Source organism: Triturus cristatus, chromosome 5_2 (assembly GCF_964204655.1).
Source record: "Triturus cristatus chromosome 5_2, aTriCri1.1, whole genome shotgun sequence".
Classification (NCBI taxonomy): Eukaryota; Metazoa; Chordata; class Amphibia; order Caudata; family Salamandridae; genus Triturus; species Triturus cristatus.
This window is the reverse complement of record NC_140588.1, coordinates 270,268,364-270,296,330: the sequence shown is the minus strand read 5'-3', so window position 1 is coordinate 270,296,330 and position 27,967 is coordinate 270,268,364. Positions and strand designations below refer to the sequence as shown.

Below are 27,967 nucleotides of genomic sequence, written 5' to 3'. Positions count from 1 at the left end.
GTATTGGGCAGCTCTGTGGAGGAGCTGATGAAAACCCATCGTGTCCTCCAGAGGGGCAGGCCTAGAGGGGTAGATGTCATCCTGTGGAACATTAGGGACATCTGGCGTATTGTAATCATCCCAGGGGTCCAGGGAATAAGGTGGACCCCCTAGTGGCTCATCATCCGCACCCCCTTCTGTGTCATCAGAGGCGTCATCATCATCCATTGGTGGGGGAGGTGGGGGTGGAGGAGAAGGGACCCTGAGGGGAGATGTGGCAATGTCCCTTTTTTTAGGTGGTGGAGCCGGTACAGGTGTATCCAATGGTCTCTTTGTACTCAAAGTCAGCTGACCAGTTTTAGGGTCTTATAGAAGAGTTTGCTGTTTAGGGTCTGGTCTAAATAGCTCTTCTGATAGAGGCTGGTCTTTTGGCGTCTACCATTTCGGTTCGGCAGACTTGCGCGGCACCGACTCTGGACCGTTTTGTGCTCCTTTGGCTTGGAACTGTGATGTTTTACAGTCTCTGTGGCCGCTTGTGGAACAGGGTGTTTTTCCGGTTCCAAGGCTTTTTTTCGGTTCCAAAGGGTGTGAATCCGAAGCTTTATGAATCAGCTTTTTGCTCGGCTCTGAGAGAGTCGATGGGGCAGTGCCTGTAGATTTCGGTGCCGAGTGCTTGGATGTGGAGGCAGCGATTGGTACGGAGGAGGAGGGCGGTTTCTTTTTCAGTGCCGTTGACTGCTCAGTACCGGCGGCAGACTGACTCGAGCCCGAGTTGCCTTAAGGCTCAATAGGCTTCTTTGCCGGACCCGAGTGCAGGGCATGGGAAGCAGCCTCTCGTGTGCACCTGGGCCCAAAGGTAAAGGTGTGACCAAAGCGTTTTTCGATGGTGTAGGGAGGGGGTCGGGGTCGACGTCTTTACTTGCGACCCGCTGCCCAGGAGTGATGTCCTTGAGGTCGGAGTCATCGGCTTCGGAGGCGCCGACGGGGCCTTCTTCGATCCGCTCCTGTTCTGGTACATTGTTCTTCTGGCTCGACGATCTCTAATGGTCTTTTTGGAGCAGAAAGAGGCACAAGCCGCACAGTCTCTGACCTCGTGCTCCGGTGACAGGCAGAGGTTGCACACCTCATGCAGATCGGTGTGGGGAAATTTCGACCCACATTGAGGATATTTCTTGAATGGCGTCCTTTCCATGAGCCAGATACCAAGGCCCAAGTAGGCCCGAAGGCCTTAGTCGATGTTGAAGAGATGCGCAATGACTAGGGAAAACAATACCGGAAAAGGGTGAAGGATTGTGCGTCGAGAGTGGAATCGGTGACGGTTCCGAACTGGAGCGCAAGAAACACATCCGAGACCGATGGCAGAAAAAAAACAATATGAAGATGGAGCCAATGCCCATGCGCACTATCATCCAAAGGAGGAGTTACCCATCTTGTGACTTCCAAAGACTTTTCCAGGACATAAACAAGTGCAAACATCCGGGCCCAACACCAGATGGCGATCTATGCATAGTGTGTGATCTGCAGCTTATATGGCTCGAACATACATTTAAAAAGAAGATTTCAATATTACATGGACAAGAATAAATGAGCTGTGGGATAATTAGTGAACAAGAATAACAGCAAGAGAAATTTGTAGAACAGAATGCACAGGGTGAAAATTTTGCTTAAGGCCAGGAAGATGTAGTAAACTGTGCAGTTACACAAAAAAATGCAGGCATACAACATTTAGCCTTGACATCTCTCAATGCAGTTTTACATTCTAGTGCAGCCAGTTACCAATAAAAGGAAATGTGATCACATTTCTCCTGGTGGGATGAGAATGTCCCCCTGCATGGTGTAAAGTCATGTTCCCCTGCCCGGAGTGCCCAATTGGAAGTATCTGGTATCCTAGTTTTTGATTTTGGCCCCAGCCTCTCACCCATCTAGTGTGTGCGTGAAGGCCTAGACCGGCTGTCTCTTAACACAAGTGAGGTCCTGAACCTATCCTGAAGGTGGGCACAAAGCATGTCCTCATTTGTTTTGACAGCGGACTATCGGTCATGGGTTTACCACACAGAGCAGTGGTTGTAGTGTACTGGGTTTTATGAATCAATAGTTGTGACAAGACCTTTTTTCTGTGTCACAGGATTGGAGGCATGCTAGCCCAGTCACGTAAAGTTCAGCTATTACACGCTAACCCAGGTAGAAGGCTAACATGCCTGTATATGTTTGCTTGAATGTGTGTCGCCGTTGTGGTGCTTATATTATGTGCACGAGAGACCAAAGAAATAGAGACCTGTGGGTCCGATTTTGGAAGCCCCTGGCTTGTTCATGTGCACATGATGGCGGTGAGGTTATTACCAAGATAGTGGACATGTATTGATGACATTATGAAAGCTGGAGGGGATGAGACCTAGACACTCAAGTTGGGGGAAAAAAAAAGACTACTCTCTTTCGAAATTCTAATAGGTACCTTTCCTGCAAGGAGCTGCTGAATAATCTTCCTGAGCACTACCGTTTGATTGATGGCAGGATGAAAGAAGGGACTGCAATCTCTGTTTAGACTGTGAAGGGTCTGAGTGGAGGCCAAACATTTGTCTCTTTTCCTATTCAGTTTAGAGCGAATAGCCAAGTGCAAAATGCTCACACGTCGGAGACTTCTCACAACAGGGTTGTCTCCATTTTGGAGCAACAAAAGCCCACTCTACACAAAGGCTGTCTGGAAGACCGCAAGGAAAAGGACACTTGAAAGGAGAAATAACCCAAACCACTTCTGAGAATGCAGACGGGGAATACACGTGCCAAGTTTTTACGTGTATAAACGTGGAAGATGCGGACCCATTTGTGGTTCCAGCACAAATTTCTATTTGACCAAGGAACTGTATGCTCAGCAGAGTACACAGAGGATTGCTGGGCACAGCCAGTTTCCTAGTTGTGAAAGGAACATCAACTGGAGTCTGAGCAGGAAGTAAGAGCTATCTCCTTCTGCTGATCTGCCTGAGAAGAAAAAGTAAGGAGAGTGCTAACCCTGCAGGAGGTTCCGGCAACCAGGGTGAGCAGAAACAGCCGACCCCAAAGCTAAAGGTCTGTCTGCGTGGAAAGACTTGAGTGTGAGCAGTGTGCTCTCGGATCGAAGTGTCAACTCTCTCACCTACAACCCAACGCTTCCAAAGCAAGCCCTAAGGGCACTACGCCACTTTGACTCTAAAGCAAGCAGCAGTGTAAGTGTGCCATAGTGGACTGTGCCACATTGACCCTGAATATTTGTGCCCCTGCGAGTCGGTAATTGGGGCTAAAGCGTTGTACCGCCATGATGACTGACCAGACTAGCACAAAAACAGTCACTGTCCCATCGCCCTCCTGAGTGATGTCGAAGCTGCACCGCCGCCCTGAGAGTTACCTTTGGAGCACCCATAGCCTCAAATCCTGCTCGAGCCAACCTAAGCCCAGAAAAGTGCCAGCGACTGCATGTGATTCCAGAGCCAGCCAGCCTCTGGGTAGCAGCCTCAGCAGCTAATGTTTTTACTAACAGGACTGGGGTGCCTATGCACTCACAGCAGGCACATACTTCCCGGAGGGAGGAGGAGTAACCAAATGTGTGCCCCAGGTTCTGACCATGACTGGCGGGAGACAAAAACCTGCATTGTTGAGCTTTACATACTAGGTTGAAGACTGTAAAACTTGTTGCAAAAAAACTGAACGAGAGGGGTGGCACAGCACCTGTTCCTGAAACGTGCTGTATCATATATTACGTCTAGTTGGGGGAAGGTGAAGGGAAGGGAACCTGACACCATGGGTACAGTGGTCCCACGCCAGTGGATGTTCATATGTAATTTGCATATTGGATGTAGCTTTCTTTTTTATAAAAGACAAACAAAGTGTTGGAAAATCAATGATTGCCCTGCTGGGTGATTAAGGAGTTCTGAGCTTGATCCACCACACACTGCCTGGAAAGGTTACCATGGCTCGCCATTGCTACCACTGACAGTCAAGTGCTGAAGGAGCTCTACTTCACCCAGTTTGCAGGGCCACAGTAGGGCGCACACAGGGGTTTCACAGAAAATGAACTTAGCTCCCATGGCTGAGGTCCAGTAGCCCCTGTTAGCCCTGTGTACCCCACTGGGCCCCACGAAGCAGGATCTGACATCCCCAACTCTGAGGGATCTGAAATGGCTCCCCTTATAGGCTCGTATAAGGGCCAAAAAATGTTTGTCTCACTTTCAAAGCACGCCACCGAGACAGACAGTTGCAAGCTATCTACCAGACCTGACAATTTTAAATGGCTTGAGAGAATTGAAAAGCAAAGACTCTCTCAAACTGCAAACTCTGAACAGCACAATCACAAAGGCAGTAGTCGCAGTCTTTTTCTGGACCTTCTGCAACCATCTTCATCTCGCTGCCGACCTTACTACGAACATCCCATCAAACTCTACAATTCTGAGAAGAGATAAAGACTCACTGTTTCAAGAGGTGCATAGGTGGCAGACGCTACTGGACTGAAATCACTTTCTAAAAGGGAATGCTACCCTTTATGACCTATAGAACTCCATCCTCACACAGTCGGTCACTAATCCAGGGTTTTCAGTCCCCAGATACCCCCAGTTAACGGTTATTTGATGTTAAAGCTCCAGACTAGAATAGGTTCATCTGTCTGCTGATCGACCCTCGTACCCCTCCCCCATTCTTACCCCAGAAAATTCTATTTCCCTTCTAAATGGTTACTCGTTTACATATGTATTGCATATTTTCTCCTATGTTCTATATTAAATATTCTAATGCTGTGTGGGGCTGCAGATCAAAAGGGAATAAATAAATAAATAAATAGGGGCTCCTAATGCAACGCCATGATTGACTCAGTGTTAGACATGGCTTTTTCAGCGGGGTTACCCCCAGACTTAGTTTTTTGGCCCCCTGTTTTTGTTGGTTTTAGGACTCTGGGCACTTTACCACTGCTATTCAGTGCTAAAGTGCATATGCTCTCCGGGTAAGTTACGTTTATGGATTGGTGTTTCCATGAATGGCATATTTGATTTACTGGTAAGTCCCTAGTAAAGTGCACTAAGGGTGCCAGAGCCTGTAAATCAAATGCTGCTAGTGGGCCTACATCACTGATTGTGCCATCCACTAAATCAGCCATTCAAAAGTTTCTCGGACCTGCCACTGCAGTGTCTGCATGCAGTTTTTACTGCCATGTCGACCTGGCAAGTGCACCCACTTGCCAGGCCCTAACCTTCCCTTTTATTACATGCGCGTCACCCCTAAGGAAGGCCCAAAGTACCCCTGTGGGCAGGGTGCAGTGTATGTGAAAGGTGCGACGTGTACTGGTGGGTGTGACATGTTCTGATACTGAAATACAGCGTATTTCGTTTTTCACTATGGAAAGGCTATCTGTTCCATAGGATAGAATGGGAGGTACTTTGTTACATCTTAAAAGTATAACTTCCATTGGGATGAGATGGAGAAATGGAGTTTAGTATGCCTAAACTCAGAACGTAAAAATGCATCTTTTAGTAAAGATGATTTTATATTGTGTGTTTGAAAATACCACTTTTAGAAAGTGAGTATTTTCTTCCTTAGCCATCCTATGTGCCTCTGCTTGTTTGTTTTTTGACTGTCTGGTTTTGGAGTGACAGGGACTGGGGATGTGCATTCCCTGTAGACAGTCACTGGGGGTGTTGAGGTGTGTCAGGGCTGGGCTGAACAGATCTGGGCAGCATTCAGAGTAGTGGGAGGAGTTTCACTAGCACCTGAATAGGCCTGGTCTGCATTTAGAGTGGTGAAAGGAGATTTCCTTTGCACCTGAATAGGCCCAGTCTCCCTTACACAATGCTGTCTCCATCCCCTGCCAGGAAGCTGGGCCAGAGAGGACATAACTGGTTTGGACTGAGCTGAGATACTTTTGCCACAAGAGAACAGACAAAAATGTGGTATAAATATTGTGGCCCAAACCCCAGAACTTTAGAACTTGCTTGGATCAAGTAACCTGCCAAGAAGAAGAGCTGGAAGAACTACCAGGAGGAGTACTGCCCCTTTGCTGGGTTGGCCTGCAGTTGCTGTTTCTGCCTTCGGCAGTAAAAGGACTGGACTGAACTTTTCTTTACTTGTTGCGGAGTGTCTCCATGGGCTTGAAACAGAGCTTGCCTCCTGTTCACGAAGTCTCAGGGACAGAAAAGACTTAACTTGGATCTGGGTACAGCCAACATAGTCACTGACAACGCTGCAGGCTCAGCGTCCTGAAGGCACTGCAAAGGACACTGCCGTACTTCGCACCGCAACCCTGGTCTCACTGATGACGACAACTGCCACCGAGCCACTGCCTGCACCGCAACCTGTGGGCTCTGCTCCACACCGCTTCACTCTGCCGCACTGGTCTCACCGACGACGTCGCTTCGCGCTGACTGCGACACCTGTGACCACACCATGGTTTGGGGGTACCGCTTGCAAGTTACACCACACACTGCCCCGTCTCACACCGCAGTCTGGGCCGACCAACGCCAGCTCCCATCAACCGACACCGTCGCTTGCACCGTGACCCAACAGCACCGCCACGAGCACCGCCTCACTCCACACCACAGGTCTCACCGACGCTGATGGATGACCGTCACAAGCTGCTGCCTGCACCGCGACTTGAGAGCACTACACGCCGCACCGCTATGCTTCACATCGCAACCGCGACGGTTGCCACGACCGGCCCACACCGATGCGGTCGGCTGGAACCAAAGGTACTGTTTACGAGTCTGCTGACACTAAATCCGGTCTACATTGACGCGGTCGGCCGGAACTGTTTGATTCTGTTTTCAGCACCGCTGTAGCACTGGACGGAGCTACCGACTTCAATAAACTGCATTTTTAAGTCATATGTGCAGAGTGCCTATTTTTGATTACCTGTATGTTGGTCTTGTATCATTTTGGTCTTGTTTCACAGATAAATATTGGTTATTTTTCTAAAACTGGTGTGGTGTCCTTGTGTAGTGTTTTCACTGTATTACTGTAGGTTATGTACGATTGCTTCACACACTGCCTCTGAGATAAGCCTGACTGCTCGTGCCAACCTACCAAGGGGGTGAGCAGGAGTTATTTCAGTAGTGTATCCCCCCTTATCCTGACAGGAAGGAAGGGTCCCTATTTAGTTAGACAAAGGTGCAAACCATTGCCAACTAGAGACCCCCATTTCTAACACTCAGGATGTGAAGAACATATCTGAAAATAAAGGTAAAACCATAACTTATTGCATTTTCATTCACAACTAAACTTGTTGTAGATTTTTAAGTAGAGGCTAACCTTTTCTTGGGAGGGCCATCTTCCGAATCTGATGAGGTCACGCTATTGGTTTGCGAAGATCCCTGCGAGGTATCATCCTTCTCAGTCTCAGAGGACAACTCTGATTCCTTAGCCTGGACTTTAATCAAAAGCCCTGCAGGGAAGAAAAAAACAACTTACAGTGCACTGCAAAACAGAAAAATCAACAGCCAAATCTGGAGGACCAAAGGCGGTGACATTACCGCTTACAAGATGTATATATTTCACAGCAGAATTTACTAAAATAAGATTGCGTCTAACCTACACTACTAAAACGATTATCCTTGCTCTTTTTTTCTTACTTTAGCTACTATTCTCTATTCATCAGCCTTTCTGGTTATTTGTGTGTCCATTTAATTCTACCATTCGCCTCCTCATCAAGCTTGCCCCCACTGCTTTGTCTCCTCACCTCTGTGCCATGCTAACTTCCTATCTTCTCCGCTACAGTGTTCTTCAATTGGTGCTCATATGTTCCTGGTTTGCTCACACCCCGCCCGATTCTTTCATTTTTTATCTGGTTCCATAGATTCTCCTACCCCTTCCTCCTTACTCCAGGTCCTAGATTTTTCTGATATCCATGCGACTTAAATCACTGCAAGCAATAATTTGCCCCATAACAATGGAACTCTACGGTACAGTATGTTGCTCTTATACTTTATCCAGACCCTTTATAAAACATTTGCTCCACAAGTCATATCTCAATAGCTCTAGACCCACACTCTCATAACATGACATTATTATTATTATTGATGGTTTAATTTGCCTCCTCCGTTTTTGTTGTTTTCCTGTACAGCACATCAGTGAAAGCACTAGAACAATAACATTTTAAGGTGCAGAAAGTGAAAAGAAACTGTTAACCCGGATCAACAGACACTGAACTATACTCCTGCTTGTGTTAAAACAAACACCACAACAGGCGATCACACACTGCTTGCAGAGAAGCCACCTATGAACCAACGTACATATTTATGAATCTTATGACATACAGGCACTATCACAGACTTGGCTGGATGGGCAACATGCAGTCATCAAGCAAAGTTGATTATCAGTGTAACGTTACGTGGAACGACAAACAAAGCTCAAATGGACCAGGCCATTACAACACAATTAGAAACCATGTCCCAAGTCGTGCTAGAATGTTTAGTCACCCGAAAACCAGTATTGGGATGGAATTTGCCAGATTCGTAGACAATCCAAGTGGCACAGTCAGTGTAAAGATGTCATAGAAACACGACATAAAATCGCAGGTCCAAAGGCTTTATTTTCAAGACAAAGATTCAGTAACAAACAAGTTCATATCCAAAGATGAAAAAGCCGACACGGTTTGCCGTTTGACGACTTTCTCAAGGCTGTTAATTTAAAAAACAGACACAACATTTGTACACTATTGCATACAAGTTACTCAAAATAGTGTAAATTAGTTATTTTTTCTTTTTGCTCATTTACTTAGTCAAAACGAAGAAGAGTAAATAAAAAAAGGAAAGGATAAGTTGCGAGAAACTAAGGCTAAAGTTTGTAAGGATGACCGGATGAACCAAACAGGCCTTTGGCGTGACCCCTAAAAAACAATTACCCAAAAGGAAGTGTTTTAGTAATTAGAAAAAGACCCAAAGCCTTCCTATTTAAAGTCATCGAGAGATCCAAAATAAAACATGAACCATTGGAAACCAGAAATACAGTCCTATTCAAGGGGGGAGGGGGGAAACAAAATAGTGACCAAATCCCGAGAGTACCAGTATAATAAAAGATACCTGAATGGTATCAATAGAAAAGGAGCGAACCAGCTCCAGCAACGACTGGTATAGAAAATCGTAAACTCCTCGGAGCCCCGAGGACGAAAGAAGAAATATTAGGTCACTTCCCAGTTTAAAAACTGAGCAACGTAGTCCATATGTGCTCGTGGTAGAGCGCGTCAAGCATACTAAAAGGAAAAGAGACGAAAAATGTAGAGGGAGTTGAACAGAAAAAGAAGTCCATAAGCGGAACAGACAAGTCCTAGGGCTGATCTCCAAAGCCCACAAAGTACATACACATATAAGTATATACTAATATATAAGTATATACTAAAGTATATACAAGGAGGTCTCGAATGCTCGACCTAAAAATTGAGGAAAGAGGGAATAGGCATGAAGGTGGCAGGTGAGGAGATTCAACAAGCACGATGAGGCAAGAGAGTAACAAGGCAACAAAATGAAAGGTGCAACATGAAGGGACGATTTTTAAGCAGTAATGAGAATAGGTGGGTGGGTAAGAAAAAACCTATTTAGGTGGGGCAGCCTCAACTGGAATACAGATAGCACTTATAGTATGCATATTTACTTCTTAATCCATTCTACTGAAGGAATGTCAATTGAAGGTAGTACCCATGTGCTTTGTACTTTGATGCAGGGTGAGGGATTCTAGGAGTGCTGCAAAGCAAGGGAGCAGCTGATATGCTCTTAGTGAATTGTGGGATAGAGGGAGGCATCATCTCTTACTGCAAAGATTAAGCAGGGATACAAGTAGATAAACCCTATAAAATGAGCGAGCAACAAACCGATACAAGAACGCTTAACATCTGGTTCCAATGGGTATAAACTCAGCAAGTATAATTGTCCTCACTGGTCAGGTTTGAATTTAAACTACTGTAGGCCAGCAGAAATGTCATGCATAACTCGTATCTTTCGACATACATAAATAGCCGTTATTTGGGCCTGTCCAACTCTATAATTCAATATCGGATCTTCAGAGTCTGAAGCAGAGGGGCCATAATAGATTTTACTCTGGTCCATATTACAAAAAGATTTTTGTGATTAGGAGAAAATGTTATTAATAGATTGAGGCATAGCACACTGTATGAAACAAGCAATACGAATTAATTATTTCAGACGAGTAACACGTATGAATAATTGTCCACAAATAACCCTTTTAATTGATTTCGATCTAATTTTGTGCTTAATAAAATTTAATCACATTGATTTTGCATCAAGCATAGGCAATCTTTAACATTTGAAAAGTTCAGACAAGAAAGGTTTCCTATATGCTATTATTCTTCTCCAGTGACGGATTAATTCCAAATTCATAACCTCTGAATAATTCCTTGCTGCCAGGCTTGACGTTAGAAACATCAAAATGTTTTATACTTTTAGAAAACTATCATTGTTTTTCTATCAAGTTTATTTCTACATTCCACTATTTCTTCAAAAAGAAAAAAACATTTAAAAGTCAAGCCCTATTAAAGCATAACACTTCAGAGATGTAGTACCCACAAAAAACTGTCTCCAAAGCTTCTTGATGCAGTTAGTGGCGCATACATTTGAGCAAAGACAATTGAAACTCAGTTCTATTTTTTTTCGAGAAATATTTTTAAGCCACAACGTGGATGGGGGAGATGTGCCATTCAGGGCAGGATCTGTCGATGAAAAACTGTTACAGGTGTGCAACATTTCCTTCTCCAACAAGACTCCTTCAACAGATTCATTTACCATAGATTTTATTTTACCTCCCAGACTATCACAGGAGTTAGGTGCTGGAAGGTTTAATCAGGCAGAAGGTTCCCGTGGGTTTTCTGACGTACATTACCATCTGCTCTAGCATCCGAGTCCAAACAATGAGCAAAGAAAAGTGCACATTTACTTCCAAGTGGGCGCTTTGCAGGTCCCAATAAGAGGGATATTATAAACTAGTATTAGCAGATCCACTAGGTCTCGTCTATTTAATATGAATGCAGAGTTGTCGGCCTGGCCAATGTTTGTCTAAACTCTAAAGTATTGTTTGAAAAAGATAAAAAATAAAACACATTTCAGAATACTGATAGAAAAGCAAACATCTTATGGTATCTCAAAACTGTACATTTAATACTTTCAATCTTTATAAATGCCAGGGTTAATTTTTCAAATACATTTCACTGAGGAAACGCTGAACATACGTAAAAAACATAAGGTTGTCCCGGAATATAAAGTACATTTTTACCAGGCCTAGTTTACTTTCACAGGATTCAGTGACCTAGCCTTCGACGGTAGTCCATGGAACAGATTTGAAGGCCTCCAGGAAAAGTGTCATGCTAAGTACACCATCTCTCGAAGTGGCAAGCTGAATGAGTGCTGCAGATGGCCTTTCCCACAGCGTCATAAAAGCATTTATGCCAAAGCTGGCGCTTTTATGCTATATGTAGAATGCAGGAGATAAAGCAAAAAACAGCCTTTAAACTCAGCTCTTCAGCCATAATCCAGCAAAAACATCCCTGTTGCTGTACTTTTGGAGACAATCTTGGAAGGGTGAGGAGTAACAGCAGGGGAAGCGGGAACAGTTTAAAGGGGAGTAGCAGCACAAGATAGAGACAGCTAAAAACATGCACTCTCATGAAGTACTGAACGTAATAGAAAAAAAGTAGTTCCCTCAATATTTTATTTATTTTTAGAGTTTTATAAAGCACGATCATGACCCAAAGTTATGAGAGCGCTGTAACGAGCAAAAGCAGTTGCATTACATACCTCTTACAAAAACAACAGGAGTATCTTATTGATATAAAAGATAACTTTGTCCACCCACACCCTATGGGTAGCTCGCTGCATCAACACTACTGGGATCATTGTCCCTATGGTCTAATCATGTCCCACCTGCGAGGAAGTTGCAGGCTTGTGCTTTCGAGAACCATGTGTTGTAGTGTGGTTACATTGCTGACTCAAGGTCAATTCAGTCTGAGAGGAATCTATTTAATAAACTCCTTTTAACCTTCCTTTTGAAATCCCTGGTCCATGGGTTCAGATGAGTCTCAGATGGTAAAGAGTTACATATTTTGGGGGCCGAACCGAAGAAAGCACGAGCTAACGTTCGTGATTTCCTATATCCCACTGGCTCTAGTAGGAGGGAGCTTGTGCTTTTAAGAGAGCGACTACCTCCTGATAAAGTCAGATTGTGGGCTAGGTACTCAGGTATACCATAGTGCAGGGCTTTGTTTGCAGGGAGGCTAGCTTGAGGATGATCCTAGCTTCAAGTGTAAGCAATTGTAGGGACTTTAGTAACGGTGTGATATGTCAAAGCGACTCAGTCCTGTTAACAGTCTAGCTGCAGCATTGAGGGTTGTCTTCGGCGGTGCCAGTTGCGATTTGGAAATTCCCAACAGTGTCACATTTCCATATTCAAGCCTGGATAAACCCAAGGATTTTATTGCTATTCTAATTTTGAAAACTGGTATGACTGATTTCAATTTGTTCAGGAGTCTAAGAATACATGTCTAATATTATTAGGGTAAAGGCATAAGTCAGTCAATTTGAAGATTCATAATGAGGCTATGCTACAGCGGTGGGACAAACGGCAAGAGTAAGGTAAGCCATCGAATATGAAGCTAACAAATGAGAAGGACTTTAAAGCCAACCAATGCAATGGGCGGACTCTAAGCCCATTAAGTTCACAGTAGGTCTTTCACAACCAGACAGCTTGCACTGTCTGGTAGGCGTGACCTTAAATGACCCCATTCGAGGGTTTGCTTCCAAAAAAGAAAACTCTTGAACACCAAGGAAGCATTTTATTTGCTGTTAAATAACATAGCTGGTTCCACTCCACGATCCACCTAGAAACGGGCTGTTTAGTAACCAGGCCCACAAGGTAGAAGATGTTTGGTTGATCTACTAGTCATATTTAAATTGTTTTTCAAAGAGTAGAAGGCACGCATCACAGACTTTTTTGGATTCTGGAACAAGCCGGTGAGAATATGGTTTGGTTAAACTGGAAATATGAGATAACTGAAGAATTTTTTTAAAAGGGGATTTTCAAGGACCTCAATGACAAACCGCAAGAGGATCACACACTGATACAGTGTACAAGATAGGAAGCAAGAACACAACTTTCCAACTCATTAATTTCATGTCACGGTTGGACATTTGTTTAGAAAAACAATCCAATCACCCTAGACACCACCACGTTTTAATGGAGGTGCATGTTCGTCAACAGGATTGAACATTCTTTGTTACCCCTCCAGAAAGAAATGAATTTCAGGATCTTTAAAAATACAGATCATGCCCAGATCTCCTATAAAATAATGGCTGAGAAATTAACTCTGTCAAAACACACTGGCAGCCCAACTGACTCAAACACAACTTATACGGAGCCACCTTCGCCTCATGACAAAGGAGATGGACTGGGATAATCTGAGATGTACTAGATACAGCAAAGCACTGTTTTCATTGGCTCATCCAGGTGGACGATTCAAACAAGAAAGTCATGCCACAGGTGCTGATCTGCAGATCTTCGGTTTCCTGCATAGAGCATAATTATCTTAATCACCTGCACCCTGTATGCTACCATGGCAAAAAGTCTCTCCATAACCATCTGCCTTGTATACAGAGCAAGGGCAAAACTGTTACAACAGGAGACAAAGGATTGCAACACTAAGTAGGAGTCGAGAGGAATCAAGAGATGTGCAATGAGGTTTTAAAACTGGGAGGAGTACTCGGATCCCTGTACATCAGCAATATACCTTATTGATGGACAATCCATGTTCCTGCATGGGAAGCACAATAACGGGCTACGTGCAAAGTTGCAAGAAACACTGGGAAGGGCAAGGTATCTTGAGCACAATCAGTTCTCCCGCCAGACCAAACAGCTTGTTTCAGCTGACATGAAAAATGAGTGTTGCGGTCTAGAGATCAGGCATCAAGTGACCAGGAGAAGAAGGCCTTTCAAAGACCAACTGAAACCACCCTCTAGAAAGGTTGCTGCAGTTCTTGCAGGTCTAATCTCTGTCTAGGTGAAGAAGTTATAAGTCACTACTGTACAAAAAGAACAGATAAGCCTTAGCTTCTGGGAGTACTGTTTCTGATCAGCTGCACAAGATGCCGAACACACACCTATCTCTCCCTGGGCATGCATCATGGACCCAATTTCTGTCCTCCTCATGGGCCGTGGGGATGGCTGCACTAGGAAGTACAGCCTATCTCATGTAGTTAGTAGTGTCCTACCAGGATGAAAAGGAGGATGCAACTCTGTACTCCTCCCCTTACGTTTGAATCTAACTCCAGCTCGGTGCTGAGAGCTGTTGAGAAAAAGGACCACTGAGTTAGGAAGCCAAGTACGTCATTTAAATAAAGGAAGCAAAAAAACAACCACCTCCAAACATTTTTGGTGCAGTCACACACTCCACTGAAGCAAACTGAAGCACCTTTTTTAATGCGCAAAAGTCCAGCTATCAAGACAGCCACTTAGATAATTCTTGCTGAAAGCTATTGCTTACACCAGTGAAGCAAGACCACACCAAAGCCAACTCTGGACCTTAGCAACACCCAATGATGTATTTCCTTATGGCTCCATTGCTTTGGAGTCAGCTTTTTCAGAATAAGGACTGAATGCAACTGACTTGCTTTCTCATTTAAACACACATTTTAGTTCCTTTTGTTCAAGAACAGCTGGAATCACTGATTTTGATTGACATGCGCTGGGCCCATCCAGTGCACAGGATTAGAAAGCATTCTCTCATGGTTTCTGGCTTTAGAATCCTTTCTGGATATGAAGTGATATGTTGTAGTGAAGGGTTGTCTCTTCAGTTCCTTCAGAACCATACACTCTTGAGCCTGCAAAGTTACTGGTACAGCTGTGACACATAAAGCCCCTTTTATCTATGCCTCGTGAATCACTACCAGTCCTGCTGGCACCAGCCGGGCTCACTGGTATGGCACTGCTCCTAAAAACATAAGCATATACATTTGCCTGGTAAATTATTTCGCTCCCTGAATGCCCTTATTGGCAATTTGATCTGGCGTAATAGTTCTTGTAAGGTCAAGTTGCAGCACTCCATTGATAAAGGCGGTCTGGTGGCACCAAACCTCAAGCAAATTACCTTGCATCACAATTACGAGGTGTATGCAGCTGGCTGTCAGAAATTCATATTGAGGATAATGCCATGAACAGAGAGTGGAGAGAGTACTATAGGTTTTGTATACCCCAGGTCGTGCTGCCCACCCCACATTCCTGCTTAATGCAAGAGGCCTACTTCTGCTTTCATGGAGGCAACAAATCACTGCTCAGCACCTCCCTTGCACCCCGCGTGACTACAAGTCCACTCCTGGACTTCGTGTCCTGAGCAAGCCATAACCACGGTCGACTTATCAAAATGGCATTTCGTAGGCCTGGTGTCATGGGTGATTTTTTCCAAGATAAGCAATGTTTGTCCTTTGAAAAGCTCATGGAACAATTCAATATCCATAAAGAACAGTTTTTAACATATAGTGTCTAGGCTGGCAAGTTTCACATTGATTGGTGTATTACCTTAGAGAGGCCGCTCGCATATGGGGTAATGCAAAGCATCTATATCATGGGTAGTGACCAACACCTTATCAGCTGTCTAACCAAAGCATTCGGTTACCAGAAACAGGTCTCTCTATAGGGTCTCCGTGATGAGCAAGAAAGAGCTGCAGAAAGCACTTCGACAAAGAATGGAAAAGACCATCAGCTTATCCAGGAGTAGCTTCCAGGCAAGCTGGATTTTAAGCTTATATAATTTTACATTTTGCACAGTATCTCGCACCTTCGGAAAATAAAAGTCTTCTTACAGGGAGCCAATGCTTGCAGCGCCCACTCTCAGCTGACAAGCGCAGATAATCTAGATATCCTATGGTCATGTCCCTCATTATCACAAACCTGACTAGCAGTCACCTCACCCAAGTGATGGGTGGCTCCATGGGTGGGAGGTTTGTGCCTTAGGGTAATTTAAACTCACTAAGAAAAAACTTACAGCCCACTTTTTAGACATTGCCCTACGCTTGCAAAGCATGCCATTATGCAGCACCGGAAGGCCAGTGTCCCCATCTCAATTTTCTCTGTGGCGAAAGTCGGCAATGGCGTGGAGAGAAAAGTGCACATAAAGAAGGAAGCCAAGTGTCTCAGGAACATCTCCTGTCGCAGGGATGGGATTAAAGTGTCTCTCAAATTGCGCTCCCAAACGCAATGAATTTACACTGCTTCACGACAACTCACTGTACTTCTTACCTGTCCACACTCCGATCTGCTGGTCACATCCATGCAGTCTCCCGCGCAACAGCAAGAATACATTACGCCTCTGATATCGTTCCTTTTTCTTAATTAGATGAATGTCCTCTTACCCAGATCAGTTCCATACTGTACTCACTGTTTCAAACTATTTACACTTGCTTGTACGCCTCGATTGTCTTTCACCTTCTACTTATTTGGCTACTCATACCCTCGGGCCCACCAAGTTTTCATGGCTCCATGTTGCTTCTCTTGGTTTAACTTTTCTATATGTAGCCCGTCGGAACAGGCTAGCCATATAGTTTGATTTACTGCAGTTGCTTGATGGTGAACTGGAAAGATCATCAGGCAATGCACGGACTCTTGCGGTCTACCTCACTTGTCACATGTTACAATGTAAACCAATGCAGAATGCTTCGATTGCCTTATACTGTTTTGTTAATGTTTTTTTTTTTATTACCGTTACTATATGCAGTCAATGTGGAACAGACTAACCATGTTATTTGCATACACACTAGATTGTCAACTTACTTGAGTATGTATTTAGAAATGCACTAATATTTGCTGCCTCGATCACTTGTCAAATGTAACACTCCAACTGCATGCAGTATGCACTTGTTGCAACATATTGTTATAACAAATGTTCAATAAAAAGAGGTTTTAAAATAAAAAAAAAAACATAAGCATAGGGTTGACTCCCGATTATGATCCAGCATCCACTCTGGCTCCAGACAATAAGCCTCCCTTGGAAGACCTGGATAAGGACTCAAACATCAACCCAAGTATCAGAACTGTTGAGCAAGGGGAGTTGCACGGACGGAAGGCATTTTATGTACGCAATAATTGTGGAGAAGTGTGGCTCAATGGTTAGAGCGGCAGACCCTGATGCAGAGGTCTGGCCTGGGACCAGGGTTCAATTCCCCGCCTCGGCGGGTCTTGGGCTCAAAATTCCACGGCCCTGACAAATCTCACCTTGGTGCCTATTCCAATCATGGAGTCCCACTCTGCAACACTGGGCAATAGCTTGCTTAATCTCCACAACGGCCCCCACAACGCTAAGGATGCCTGCCCTCCACCTTGGGGGTGCTCTGGAGTGGACACCTCACAGGGAAAGCCAGGATGGGTTCCACAGCGGTATTCGTACAAGCACCTTGAGACCCTTGCGGGTGAGTAGTGCGCTATACAAGTATCAATTTACATTTACAATAAGCCCTCAACTTGACTCATGAAGTCATAACGAGCAATTAATGTTCTTTTGACACATATCTCACGCCTCAGTCATCTCAAGGGAAATGTGTTGCCCTCCCAAATTGACGTGGATGCAAAGTGCCATGAGTCTTACAGTAAGAAACTAGACCAGTCCAGAGGTCTCTAGCTCATACAGGTCAATGCCATCATAGCAAGCTACAGGAGTTTGCTCGCAATACTGCGTCCCATGCTACCAGATTATGTCCAGGTGGAGTATAAATTATTTTTTTGCCCAGCAACATGTCTTAGCAAAAGCAGATGCAGCATAACCTCCGATATGTTTGCCAACACCATGCAAATTGTTCTTACATTTAAACAGCACAGAGCCTCAGGGCTTGAAGACAGAGATCCAGGGAAAAGCAATTTGTCCACCATTTAATGGCAAGAATCTCGCAGGTCCCCCACTCACCAGGTCCTCCAACTGTACAAAATGGATATCGCAGGCAGATTGTTGAGTGCCATGTAAGTAGTACTGACCAGACAGCAATCCTCCTTCCAGAAGTTAAGGCTTTCTAGCCTTCAAAGTCTATTACCAAATGTTACCTCAAGTCTGGCAGCCCCCTTTTCTCCTCAGTTTCCTCCTATTCAAATGAGTCAACACCCACACCACCTCAGGAGGTCCCAATCTCTCCTTTTAGGGTGGAGGGATTCAATGCTCGCCCACACCCCAAGTAAGGAAGAATATCTCATCACTGATATTTATTAAATGAAATAACATCTGCCATGGTTTGCATCTCATTAATTTCTGTACAAAATGGATACCCTCCTCCCTTTAAGAGCAATAGAGTCGGTCCATGAAGGAGGTTGGATCTTGTCCTACTATTTCTTTACTTAAGCACCTGCTTTCTGGTAAGTCGGCCTTCACCCATCTTGTCATCACTGAGCAGGTTAGCCAAAAGCCATCTCCATCTCAGAGGACTGCTGCATCCCACGGAGTGACAACTTCCAGCTGAAACTTGAACCTGGTCCTAAGCCAGATAGTGCAGAAGCTCATCATGCCCAAGGTCTCTTATGACATGAAGCTTATTTTGTGGAACACGTCCTCTTGATTGTCATTGCACTGTCAGGTGCATTAGAGAGATCGACCCTAGTCATCTGCAAACCATGCACGGTGTTCCATCACCTTTACATGCATGTCTCTACCACCTACCCATTAGTCATCCACTTAGATTTTGATTGTTCATATTTCTGGAGCCCACATTATGAAACGCCACACTGCTGTGAATTGTAAATTATCAACCCTGAGAATTTAATAAGACTTCTGGAGCATTTATAACAAATTACTTTCCCCGATTAGTACCTTCCTCACATACGTGATAACATTTTCCTTTAAGGCAAACTTAGTCCAGTTGTGACCTACTTTTTATTAAGTTTACAAACAAAACAGTCAGCAAACTACGCAGAGGGATGCAATCACCAGCAATAATATACACAGCAAAAGATGGGAAAAGGCAGTGAGAAAATAGAGATAAAATAACAGTTGTATTTGTAGAAAGACAAATACAAGCCATGAAACTTAGAAACATAAGCAAATAGCATGTCCGCAACCGATCTACTCCAATTTTTGACGATCTACTCCTATTGGATCAGTGCCTGGCACAGTTGTCGGAGCAGCTACAGACAGCCGTGGACCTACTTGAGCCTCGTCAACAGCAAGAAAAAGTTCCCGTTTACCCCAGAGAAACGGACAACTTTCCTCCGGTTCATTATAGACTTACTGCAAAAGACCATGAGCCTACTTTCTCGGAAGGTATCCAAGATCCGCAGGGATATAAAGAAGACTCTGGCTTGGCCCACAACGTCTCTCCAGCAGATTGCTGGTTGATGGGTCTTCCCGGGCCCTCTCCACTACAGGGTCCTTCAAAGTCTCAAGGCTTTCCACCCGAAAAGGGGTCTGCAATATTCTGAGCAGGTCCCACTCACAGAAGAAGTGAGGATGGAGATGAGGTGGTGGTTGGACCACATGGAGACGTGAATGGGCGAGCTACATTCAGTTCAGACCCAGATCTGGTGATAGAATCAGGCGTCAGCAAGTTAGGCTGGTGGGCTCGCTGCCGGGACTTCTTTACTAGAGGAAAATGGCCCGCCGTCAAGCAACAACTCTACTTAGACTGTTTGGAATTGATGGCGGGATAGTCTACCATAAAGTGTTGGACAAAGTACAAGCTCAGTGGCAGTGTCTTTGTCAAGATGGACATTTGTCGGCAGTTCGCTACATAAACCATCTTGAAGGTACCAAATCCGAGGTACTTGCGGACCTGGCAAAGGAATTTGGGACGTTTTGCCTCTACCACAGTGTCTCAGTGACGGCAGAGTATCTTCCCAGGGCGTCTGTGATTGCAGATTGGTGCTCCGGGGCATGGTCAGACATGAGCCTCTGGCAGTTAAATCCCAGAGTCTTCCGGAGACTGCACACACTTTAGGGTCCGTTCTCTGTGGATCTTTTCATTTCCTGCCTGAAGCATGAGCTTCACAAATATTTCAGTTGGAAGCCGGATCCTATGGCAGCAGCGACGGATGCCTTCCTCCAAGATTGGTCGCTGGAGGAGGGCTATGCCTTTCCGCCATTACTCATGATCATGCGCCTCTCAACCCAGATCCGCAGACAAAAGGCAAAGGTCGTTCTGATTACGCCTTATTGTAGGTCCCAAGTGTGGTTTCCAGTTCTTCTGAAGCCGTCCTGGGATTCTCTAATCAGTCTACCCCAAAATCTGGGTATCCTACGGGATCACCAGTGCAGTCACCACCCTCTGCTCCTTCAAGGTTGGATGCTTCTCATGGCCTGGCAGATTTTATGCATCACTGGAGACTATGCGGCCTTTCACAGGAGTCTGAAAGAACTCTGGCAGAGGCCTAGGCGGACAGTACAAACAAGCAGTACAGGTCTGCTTGGACCAAATGGGTTGGTTGGTGCCTTTAGAATGATCAGGACTCCATGGGGTGCAAAGTGGTCCACATCATGAATTGTCTAGCTTCATTGGCATCTAAAGGTTTGGCCTACCATACAGTAAATTCTTACAGGTTGACAATCTCCGCGCCTCATGTTCCCGTCCAAGTTACTTCGGTGGGTGAGCATCCTTTCAAACGTAAGCGGATGAGGGATTAGTTTGTCACTTCACCCACAACCCAGACATTCCAAATTGTGGGATGTTAACAAGGTTTTGGATCTTTTTCGAACTTGGCAAATGAACAAATACCTGTCACGAAAGGCATGGTCGGTGAAGCTCCCCATGCTCTTATGTCTAGTATCATGCAGGAAAGTCTCAGGCTTTGGACATCTCTGGAAGGGTCGTTACCACCCACCCCCCCCCCCCCCCCCCCCCCCCAGTGGGTCCTTTTCATATTTCTAGGCGCACAAAGACAGATTCCAAAGTGGTGTCATATCCTGCCTTTGATAAGCAAAGGAAAATAACGAAAGTCAAGCATAATCCTCGCCTTTAGATCCTTTATAGAATTTAAAGTTTTATTCATGTCTACTAGGAAAATGTTTCATTTTGTAGTGTAGCCGCCACCTCTCATTGGCAACTAATAGGCACTGAAATAAACGTGAAGTCAGCAACCCCAGCATGTCTTCAAAAACACCACTCTTAAATGCAAAGAGCAGCTGACCAGCGGATTGTATTTACAATGCAAGAGTTAACAGCACGGTCTCTTATCAGAGATGCCAGTGGCAACACAACCAATGGTTGGCAACACATTTCTACTGACACGCACTGGAACATTCGGTTGGATAGGCTTCATACTACAAAGCATACGTATGAACTATCCGCATCAACCAGAAAATGTTAGCAGCAGCAATTGCTACATTTGGAAGGAAAAATACGGAGTGCGCTGTCTTGCCTGGGCACAATTATCATGGAAGTCAAGCAACCATGACATTACTGGGCAAGATGTTTTGTCAGCCTGTCAAAAGCAAATGTCCATAATAAAATTGGTTTAATAACGCAACTTCGATGGCCTTGCCTTCGGCCTCGAACACGCCTGTCAAAAAGACCTGCAGTAGCACGGCCATTTGATATTTGAGCATGTACACACAGAACATGCTTTACCAGTGACCATTCAAACTCCTACCTTTGACCCGGTTTTTCATTTCTCAACAAGCCAGCGATACGTCAAGTTATGTAAACTGCCAGCTAGAATATAACTACTCAGAAGGCAAATGCAGGTATAACTCAGAAGTGAATTAATCACACCAATACCCTAAGCCTCTAAATACACATTGACCTTAAAATGTGCTCCTACAGGACCCCATATAAAAAAAAATGAACAGGCTAGAACAAATTGCTTCTATTTATATATTTAGGAGCAACAGCAATTGTGCAATGAACGATGTTACACAGCAACAAAGGGAACATAACAAGAGAGGCTGGGTGCTTATATGAAGCTGTGATGGTATCAAAGATGAGAAGCGAAGGGAACAGACGAGCAGTATATGCATTATAATGCTCTTAATACTGCATGTTATTCATGATACATTGCAGTATTCGCATGTGGCAAGACAGCAGGAAGTAGAGGCGAGAGCACAAGGCAGAGGAAAGTGAGGCAAAATGAGTTGGGCATGTCCACCAAAGCCTGACTACCAGTATAGAAAGTACGTTTTGAGAGCAAACTTAAAAGATGGGAGGTGCGGAATGAATGACTAAGGTCAGGAGGGGAATGAATGACTAAGGTCAGGAGGTAAAGTATTTAAATGAAATGCACAAGATGGTGGAGAAAGGGATGAAGCGATAAAGAAAGTGTGCACAAAAATGTTTGAAAACAGCAACAAAGTGGGTGTTAGCAAAGAATCAGACAAGAATTGGAGGGTTTGACAAACCCCAAAATGAGTTTGCAGTAGGCTGTGCTGCTTCTGAAAGCCATCTGGCCTGTTAGGTTTGTCACATCTGCAAAGCACCAACTACTATTGTGATGGTATTTATTGTAAAGTAGTTCCCATCAGGGTGCTCTTTCATGCAGATCTGGGAAGGCCAACAACTGGACTGGAGGAACCATAGTTTCATAGTGTCTGTTGTGTTGGTGTTTTGATGTATGTTGTTAGTAGAAAGATTATACGGTGTTTCGATTTGTAATGGTTTGTAAGATTTAGTGTGAAATAAAGTAGACTGGATCTATGCAGGTCTTTGTGGTGTTTTATAGGTATGGGTGGATGTGCCAAAAGACTTTCTATTTTGTTCCCCAATGGATGGGAGGCAGTGATCAGATATCCTGTGTTCAACGAGATTAGTGCCTTTATTATACTAGCATTTAAAATAACAACAATGGTTCAGGCACTAAATTAAACACATTGAGTAAAGACCAAATACATGAAACTGATACCCATGGACCAACAGACAGTTGATATTGTAAAAAAATCTAATTGACTAAAGCAGTAATACAAAGTAACAAAGCAATAAGACAATAGACTAACAAGTGCTCATATAGTTACATAACCAACATTACAGAAAAGACAATTGACAGTGTAAACAATAAAACAATGGTAGAGGCAAAATAAACAAAGAAAACTGAAGCGAAAAATCGCAAAAACAGAATTGGCAATCGATGCTTCCTCTTCAATGTATGCCAAAGATGAGCGTTGACAGCGTTTCAACCAAAACAACTAGTATGGTCATCATCAGGGCAAAAAGAACAGTTGATGGACAGAATGCAGAACATTGTCATACATTCATCCCAGTACAGAGATCTGGGCCTAAATCCATCGTTTTTTTGCTCACCATGCCATTCCAGTTTGAACCCAGCCATATGCTAATCAGTCTTGACCCTATGCCTCATGAGAACAGTCCAGCCCGAACAGCCAGGGCAGGTCCTCCCTGGACTGGAAACAAGCATCCTAGGACTGGTTTCGGGGTTTCACCCCTCATCAGCCAGGATAGCTTGACTCCAGTGGCATGGAGAGCACGGGACCCATGTCAGGGCATACCCATTCCACTCGGGTGACAAATGCAAAAAACAATTGCGTAGCACTTTTCACCCTAAGTGGGATGGGTATGCCCAGACGTGGGTCCCTTGCTCACTGTGCCACTGGATTCAAGCTAGCCTGGCTGATGAAGGGTAATACCCAGAAATCGGTCCCAGGATGCTCGTTTCCAGTCCAGGAAGGACCTAGCTTGGCAGTTCGGTCTGGACTGTTCCCATGAGGCACAGGGTAAAGACTGATTTGCATATGGCTGGGTCTAAACTGGGGTGGCACGGTGAGCAAAAGAACGATGGATTTAACCCAGATTTTCACTCAAAGTCTGAAATCAATCAAGACCTTCAGCATGACTTGGTAAGGACCACGCACGGTCAACACAACAGAAATAAAAATCTGTCAAGGTTCCGTCCAAGAATGTGGTGGGAAACTATAAACTATGCACACGAGGACCAGTTCGAATTTAATGGCCGGTCCATAGCGAGTGCAGGATAAATCTTCTGCAACAGTGCCTGGTAAATCTAGCATCCGACCACTTGGATCACCAACAATGTAATGAGATTATTATACTAGCATCATACATTTTTAGGGTGCCATGTGGTTCACATGGGCATCTCTTGCATTTATATTAAAATTTTCTGAGTGTTTCTTGGGTGTATGTTGTGCAGAGCATTAGAGTGGCGTGGGTTTTACTGCGTTTACGTACTTGGCTATAGTGCTGCATTATCCGCATAATATGGGGATTCTGTCTAGCACATGCAGTTTTAGTATGACCATTTTAGGGGACAGTGTATAAATGGTGGGATGTTATTGTTGGCTACTGCAAGCTCCTAGATACCAGATGAAAGCCCAAACAATAGTTATTTAAGGTATTGTATTGTATTGTATTGTATTTATATTTGTAAAGCGCACTGTAACCCAAGGGCATCCTGGCGCTGCAGTAAGGTACTTCTGCCGATCTGCTTACAAGCTAGCTAATTAATGAGCTAAAGTCTGCACCCTAGGGAAGAGCCAAGTTTTTATTTTTCCCCTAAACTTCATCAGATCTTGTATCTGTCTTAACTCAACTGGCAGGCTGTTCCAAAGTCGTGCTGCAGCATAGCTGAAGGCTCTTCCTCCTGATTTAGCTTTCTTAATCCGGGGTATATTAATCAGCCCGGTCAAGGAGGACCGAAGGCTGCAGGTAGGGTTATACCAGTTGAACTTAGACTGCATCGGTGTCGGTCCCATCCCATGCAGGGCCTTGAAGACGATGCACAGTGATTTGAATTGTATTCTCTGGAATACCGGAAGCCAGTGCAGCTCCGTCAATGCCAGGGATGTGGATGATTGTCTTGGTCTGGCTAAGGCCAGTTTGGCTGCTACCGTTTGGACTCTGGGAGACTCCCAATCAGGTACCTAGGGGACTCCAACAGTAGCGCATTACCATAGTCCAGGCGGCTCAGAATGACACTCCTTATCACTAGTGCACGTGCCGGATATGGGAGTAGTGGGAGGATCTTCCGAAGGACCCCAATAAGTGAGAAACTGCTTCCCACAGTTCTATTGACTTGGCTTTCAAGGTTTAGTTTGTTATTAAACATAACCCCGAGATTGCGTACCGTTGCGACCGGTAGCAGAGGTGTCTGTGGGCATGGGCCAGAATCCGGGGGGGGGGAGAGAGCAGGAAACTTTGCCTGCCGCACAGCAGAGAATCTCGGTTCTTTTGCTGTTAAACTGCAGAGAGTTGTTTTTCAGCCAGCGTACTGTTTCTGTCATGCAGGCATGAAATTTTTCCAGAGAGCCCGCTTGGTCTCCTTCCAGTGATACAATAAGCTGAGTGTCATCAGCGTAATTTACCAAGCTGACCCCATATGATTTAATGATTGCGATCAGGGGGCTCATGTAGGTATTAAAAAGTATCGGGCTAATTGCTGAGCCCTGGGGGACCCCGTGCCTGATCTCCACAAACTCCGAACGAAAAGAGTGGAGGGCCACCGCCTGGATGTTAGATAAGATCGAAACCATTCCAGTACTCTTTCTAACAAGGTGTGTTGGTTGCGTGCGGTGAGGGCTGTCTATGATGAACTGAATGCAGGTTATGTGTTGCTTTGGGCACCAAAATAAGTCACATTAAAACTAATTATTTCCCACAAACACTTAAATAGTTCAGTTAAGCTTTCCTGCATAGGAACTACTTATTATTCAGATTGAGAAAGTCACAATATTTTGTTCAGGAAATTATTTTACAATGCTCTGTTTAAACAAGCTGTCAACAGCCAAATGTACTACTCAATGTATGTCCTAAGCAACCTTAAGCTCTGATAACATTTCATATTTGGTTCTATACAAAACAGTGGGAGGAGATTATGGGGCCGAAGAAGGATGAGGAGTATGCAGGTTGCAAATGTGGTGACTTGAGGGAAGAGAAGGCCACATTTGGGAGACATTCAAGTAGATTACATTAGTCTAGTTTTCACAGAGGTAAGTGGGCTAATTAAGAACTTAATGGCATGGAACTGGAGGTGGGTTGGAGTTTTTGGACGTTCAGTAGCTGCTATCAAGCTGCAGTTGCTAAATTAAATTTGAAGTAATGTCATGAAGCTATTAAACAGCTCGAAATGGGGGGGGACTGAGGAATGAGAAGGGAATGGAGGCGGACCCTGGACGCATACAAGATGTCTTGATAGGTGGCCAGGCTCGACTTGCTCAGGGAGGGGTTGAGCACCCATACATAATTTACCGGGAAGGTGGGGCGCATCAAGGGAGAGGTAGGAACTGGGGGCACACTGACGTGGGGAAGGGGGGGGGGGGGGAACGAGTTGGGGTGGGAGGGGTGTTACTCCACTTGGAAACGGGCACTGCCGATTGAAGTACAGTACTCCTGAGGTGGGTGGGGAAGCTGAACTGTATGCTGGCTTGTTGTATTGGAAAACAATAAAAATGTTTCAACAAAAAAAATAAACAGCCCGAAATAAATGGGGAATGAGAAAATGTGGATTTCATTGGCATCAACCTGAATGAGAAACTGCAAAAGAGGAAAATGCACTCGGGGACAAGGTGTACAAAGAGTTCATTGTGCTGACCAACGTGTGACAGAGGGGGGGCTTTGGGAGAGGTACGAGGAGAACCATTTTGGGAAGGGGGGGGTGGGGTTTCAGCCATAACCAATACCAATAATTAGCATAAAGCAGCCACTGATGAAGGTGACGGATTGGCCAGGGAATACAAGTATGACTGATGGATCGTTATAGTGGTTTGAAAGAATTAGTCAAGTTGCATGAAAGATACAGAAAGAGCAATCTTGGTGGAACAGAAGCACAGAAATGGACAGGAAATCCTCTGTTGGGAGGTATAGAGTGGGCCTGCTGACACCCAGTTGCTCAGGGACTTCAGAAAAGAGTGGCAGTTGGAAGACAGGACTGCAGTTAGGTAAACAGGGATCCAACTTTTTTTTCCACAAGTGGTTACACTGCGGACTCTAAATGTTGTAGGTGGTTGCCGGTGAAAAAGACAGGATGAATGGGAGACAGAGGTGGTAGCATGAAAAGTTGGAGGTTGGAGGATTTGTAAGCACAAATGGTTAGGGTGCAAATTGGGGGAATAGCTCATTCAGGGACCTGGTTAGAAAGAGGTTTAACACTATCCTTTGCAACCTCCCTTTCCGCAAAGGAACCTGCATTAGTCTCTCGTGATCACACGATCTCCAACTCTCCCCTGTCTCCCCTTGTCATGGAAGGGGACTCAAACAACTTATCAGATATTCCAGACCCATGAGAAACGTATTCAGTCATGTACACAGTTCAAGCAGACCCCAAATTGAATTAAGCCCTGCCTTCAAAGTTGTCCACAAGTTGTTACTAGTTTACATTAAGCCCGGAGACCTCCATTGGGGCACTCGCAGATATCCGATGAATCATAAACTCCCTCATAGTAGTCTTTTTAAGAAAGACTGCAATGCACTCAAGGTTTGCTATATCTTTAAAAAAAAAAAACAGCACAAACTCTGGTGTCTGTATGCACGTATGTGTTAGTATTTATAAAAGAGCAAATCTAGCTGGGAAGCAAAGGAGTACTGTACCCCGAGGGGTGTTAAGAGACTATCACATACTTTATGCTTGGGGGAATAAAGTGGGGAAGTGGTCTTTTCTCTGTTTTGGACTCAGGTCAGTGTTGGAAGCAGAAGGGTTCCTTATCAAGGACTGAGAAGGTGCTCCCGAGGAGATGGGTCTTCAGCTTTTTCTGGACAACAGAAGTATGGGGCAACCCTGGGTCTTTGTTATACTTCTTAAATACCCCCTTCTAACCATCAACTAAACACAGAAATCAAAGAGCAGACTGTAATACTATAACCAAGCACACATCTGATTCATGGACACTAAGGCCCGGACAGTCAAAGGTACTGCTCGTCCAGGAAACGTGTCAAAGGACCTAAAAGGGTTTCACATAAATGCGACCATTGTGCACCTTAAACCACTCAGCTTTCCCAAGTCGTCACATAAAAATTATAAATCATAATGGGATGAAACATATGTCGGATCAAGAACCAGATTTCCAGAAAACTACTTCTATAGGCAAGTTAGGATTTTTAAGTATGTACACTTTCAAGGAGAC

General features: G+C 44.6%; 1 protein-coding gene across 3 annotated transcripts in view; it reads right to left on the bottom strand.

Annotated features, from left to right (window-relative positions):
• JARID2 (jumonji and AT-rich interaction domain containing 2) overlaps positions 1-27,967 on the bottom strand; it is a 671,808-nt gene that overhangs the window by 393,644 nt on the left and 250,197 nt on the right. For all 3 annotated transcript variants that reach the window (XM_085607031.1, XM_085607030.1, XM_085607032.1), the window contains exon 3: positions 7,240-7,372. In XM_085607031.1, the coding sequence (XP_085463157.1) occupies positions 7,240-7,372 (133 nt within the window). The remainder of the gene's footprint in view (positions 1-7,239; positions 7,373-27,967) is intronic.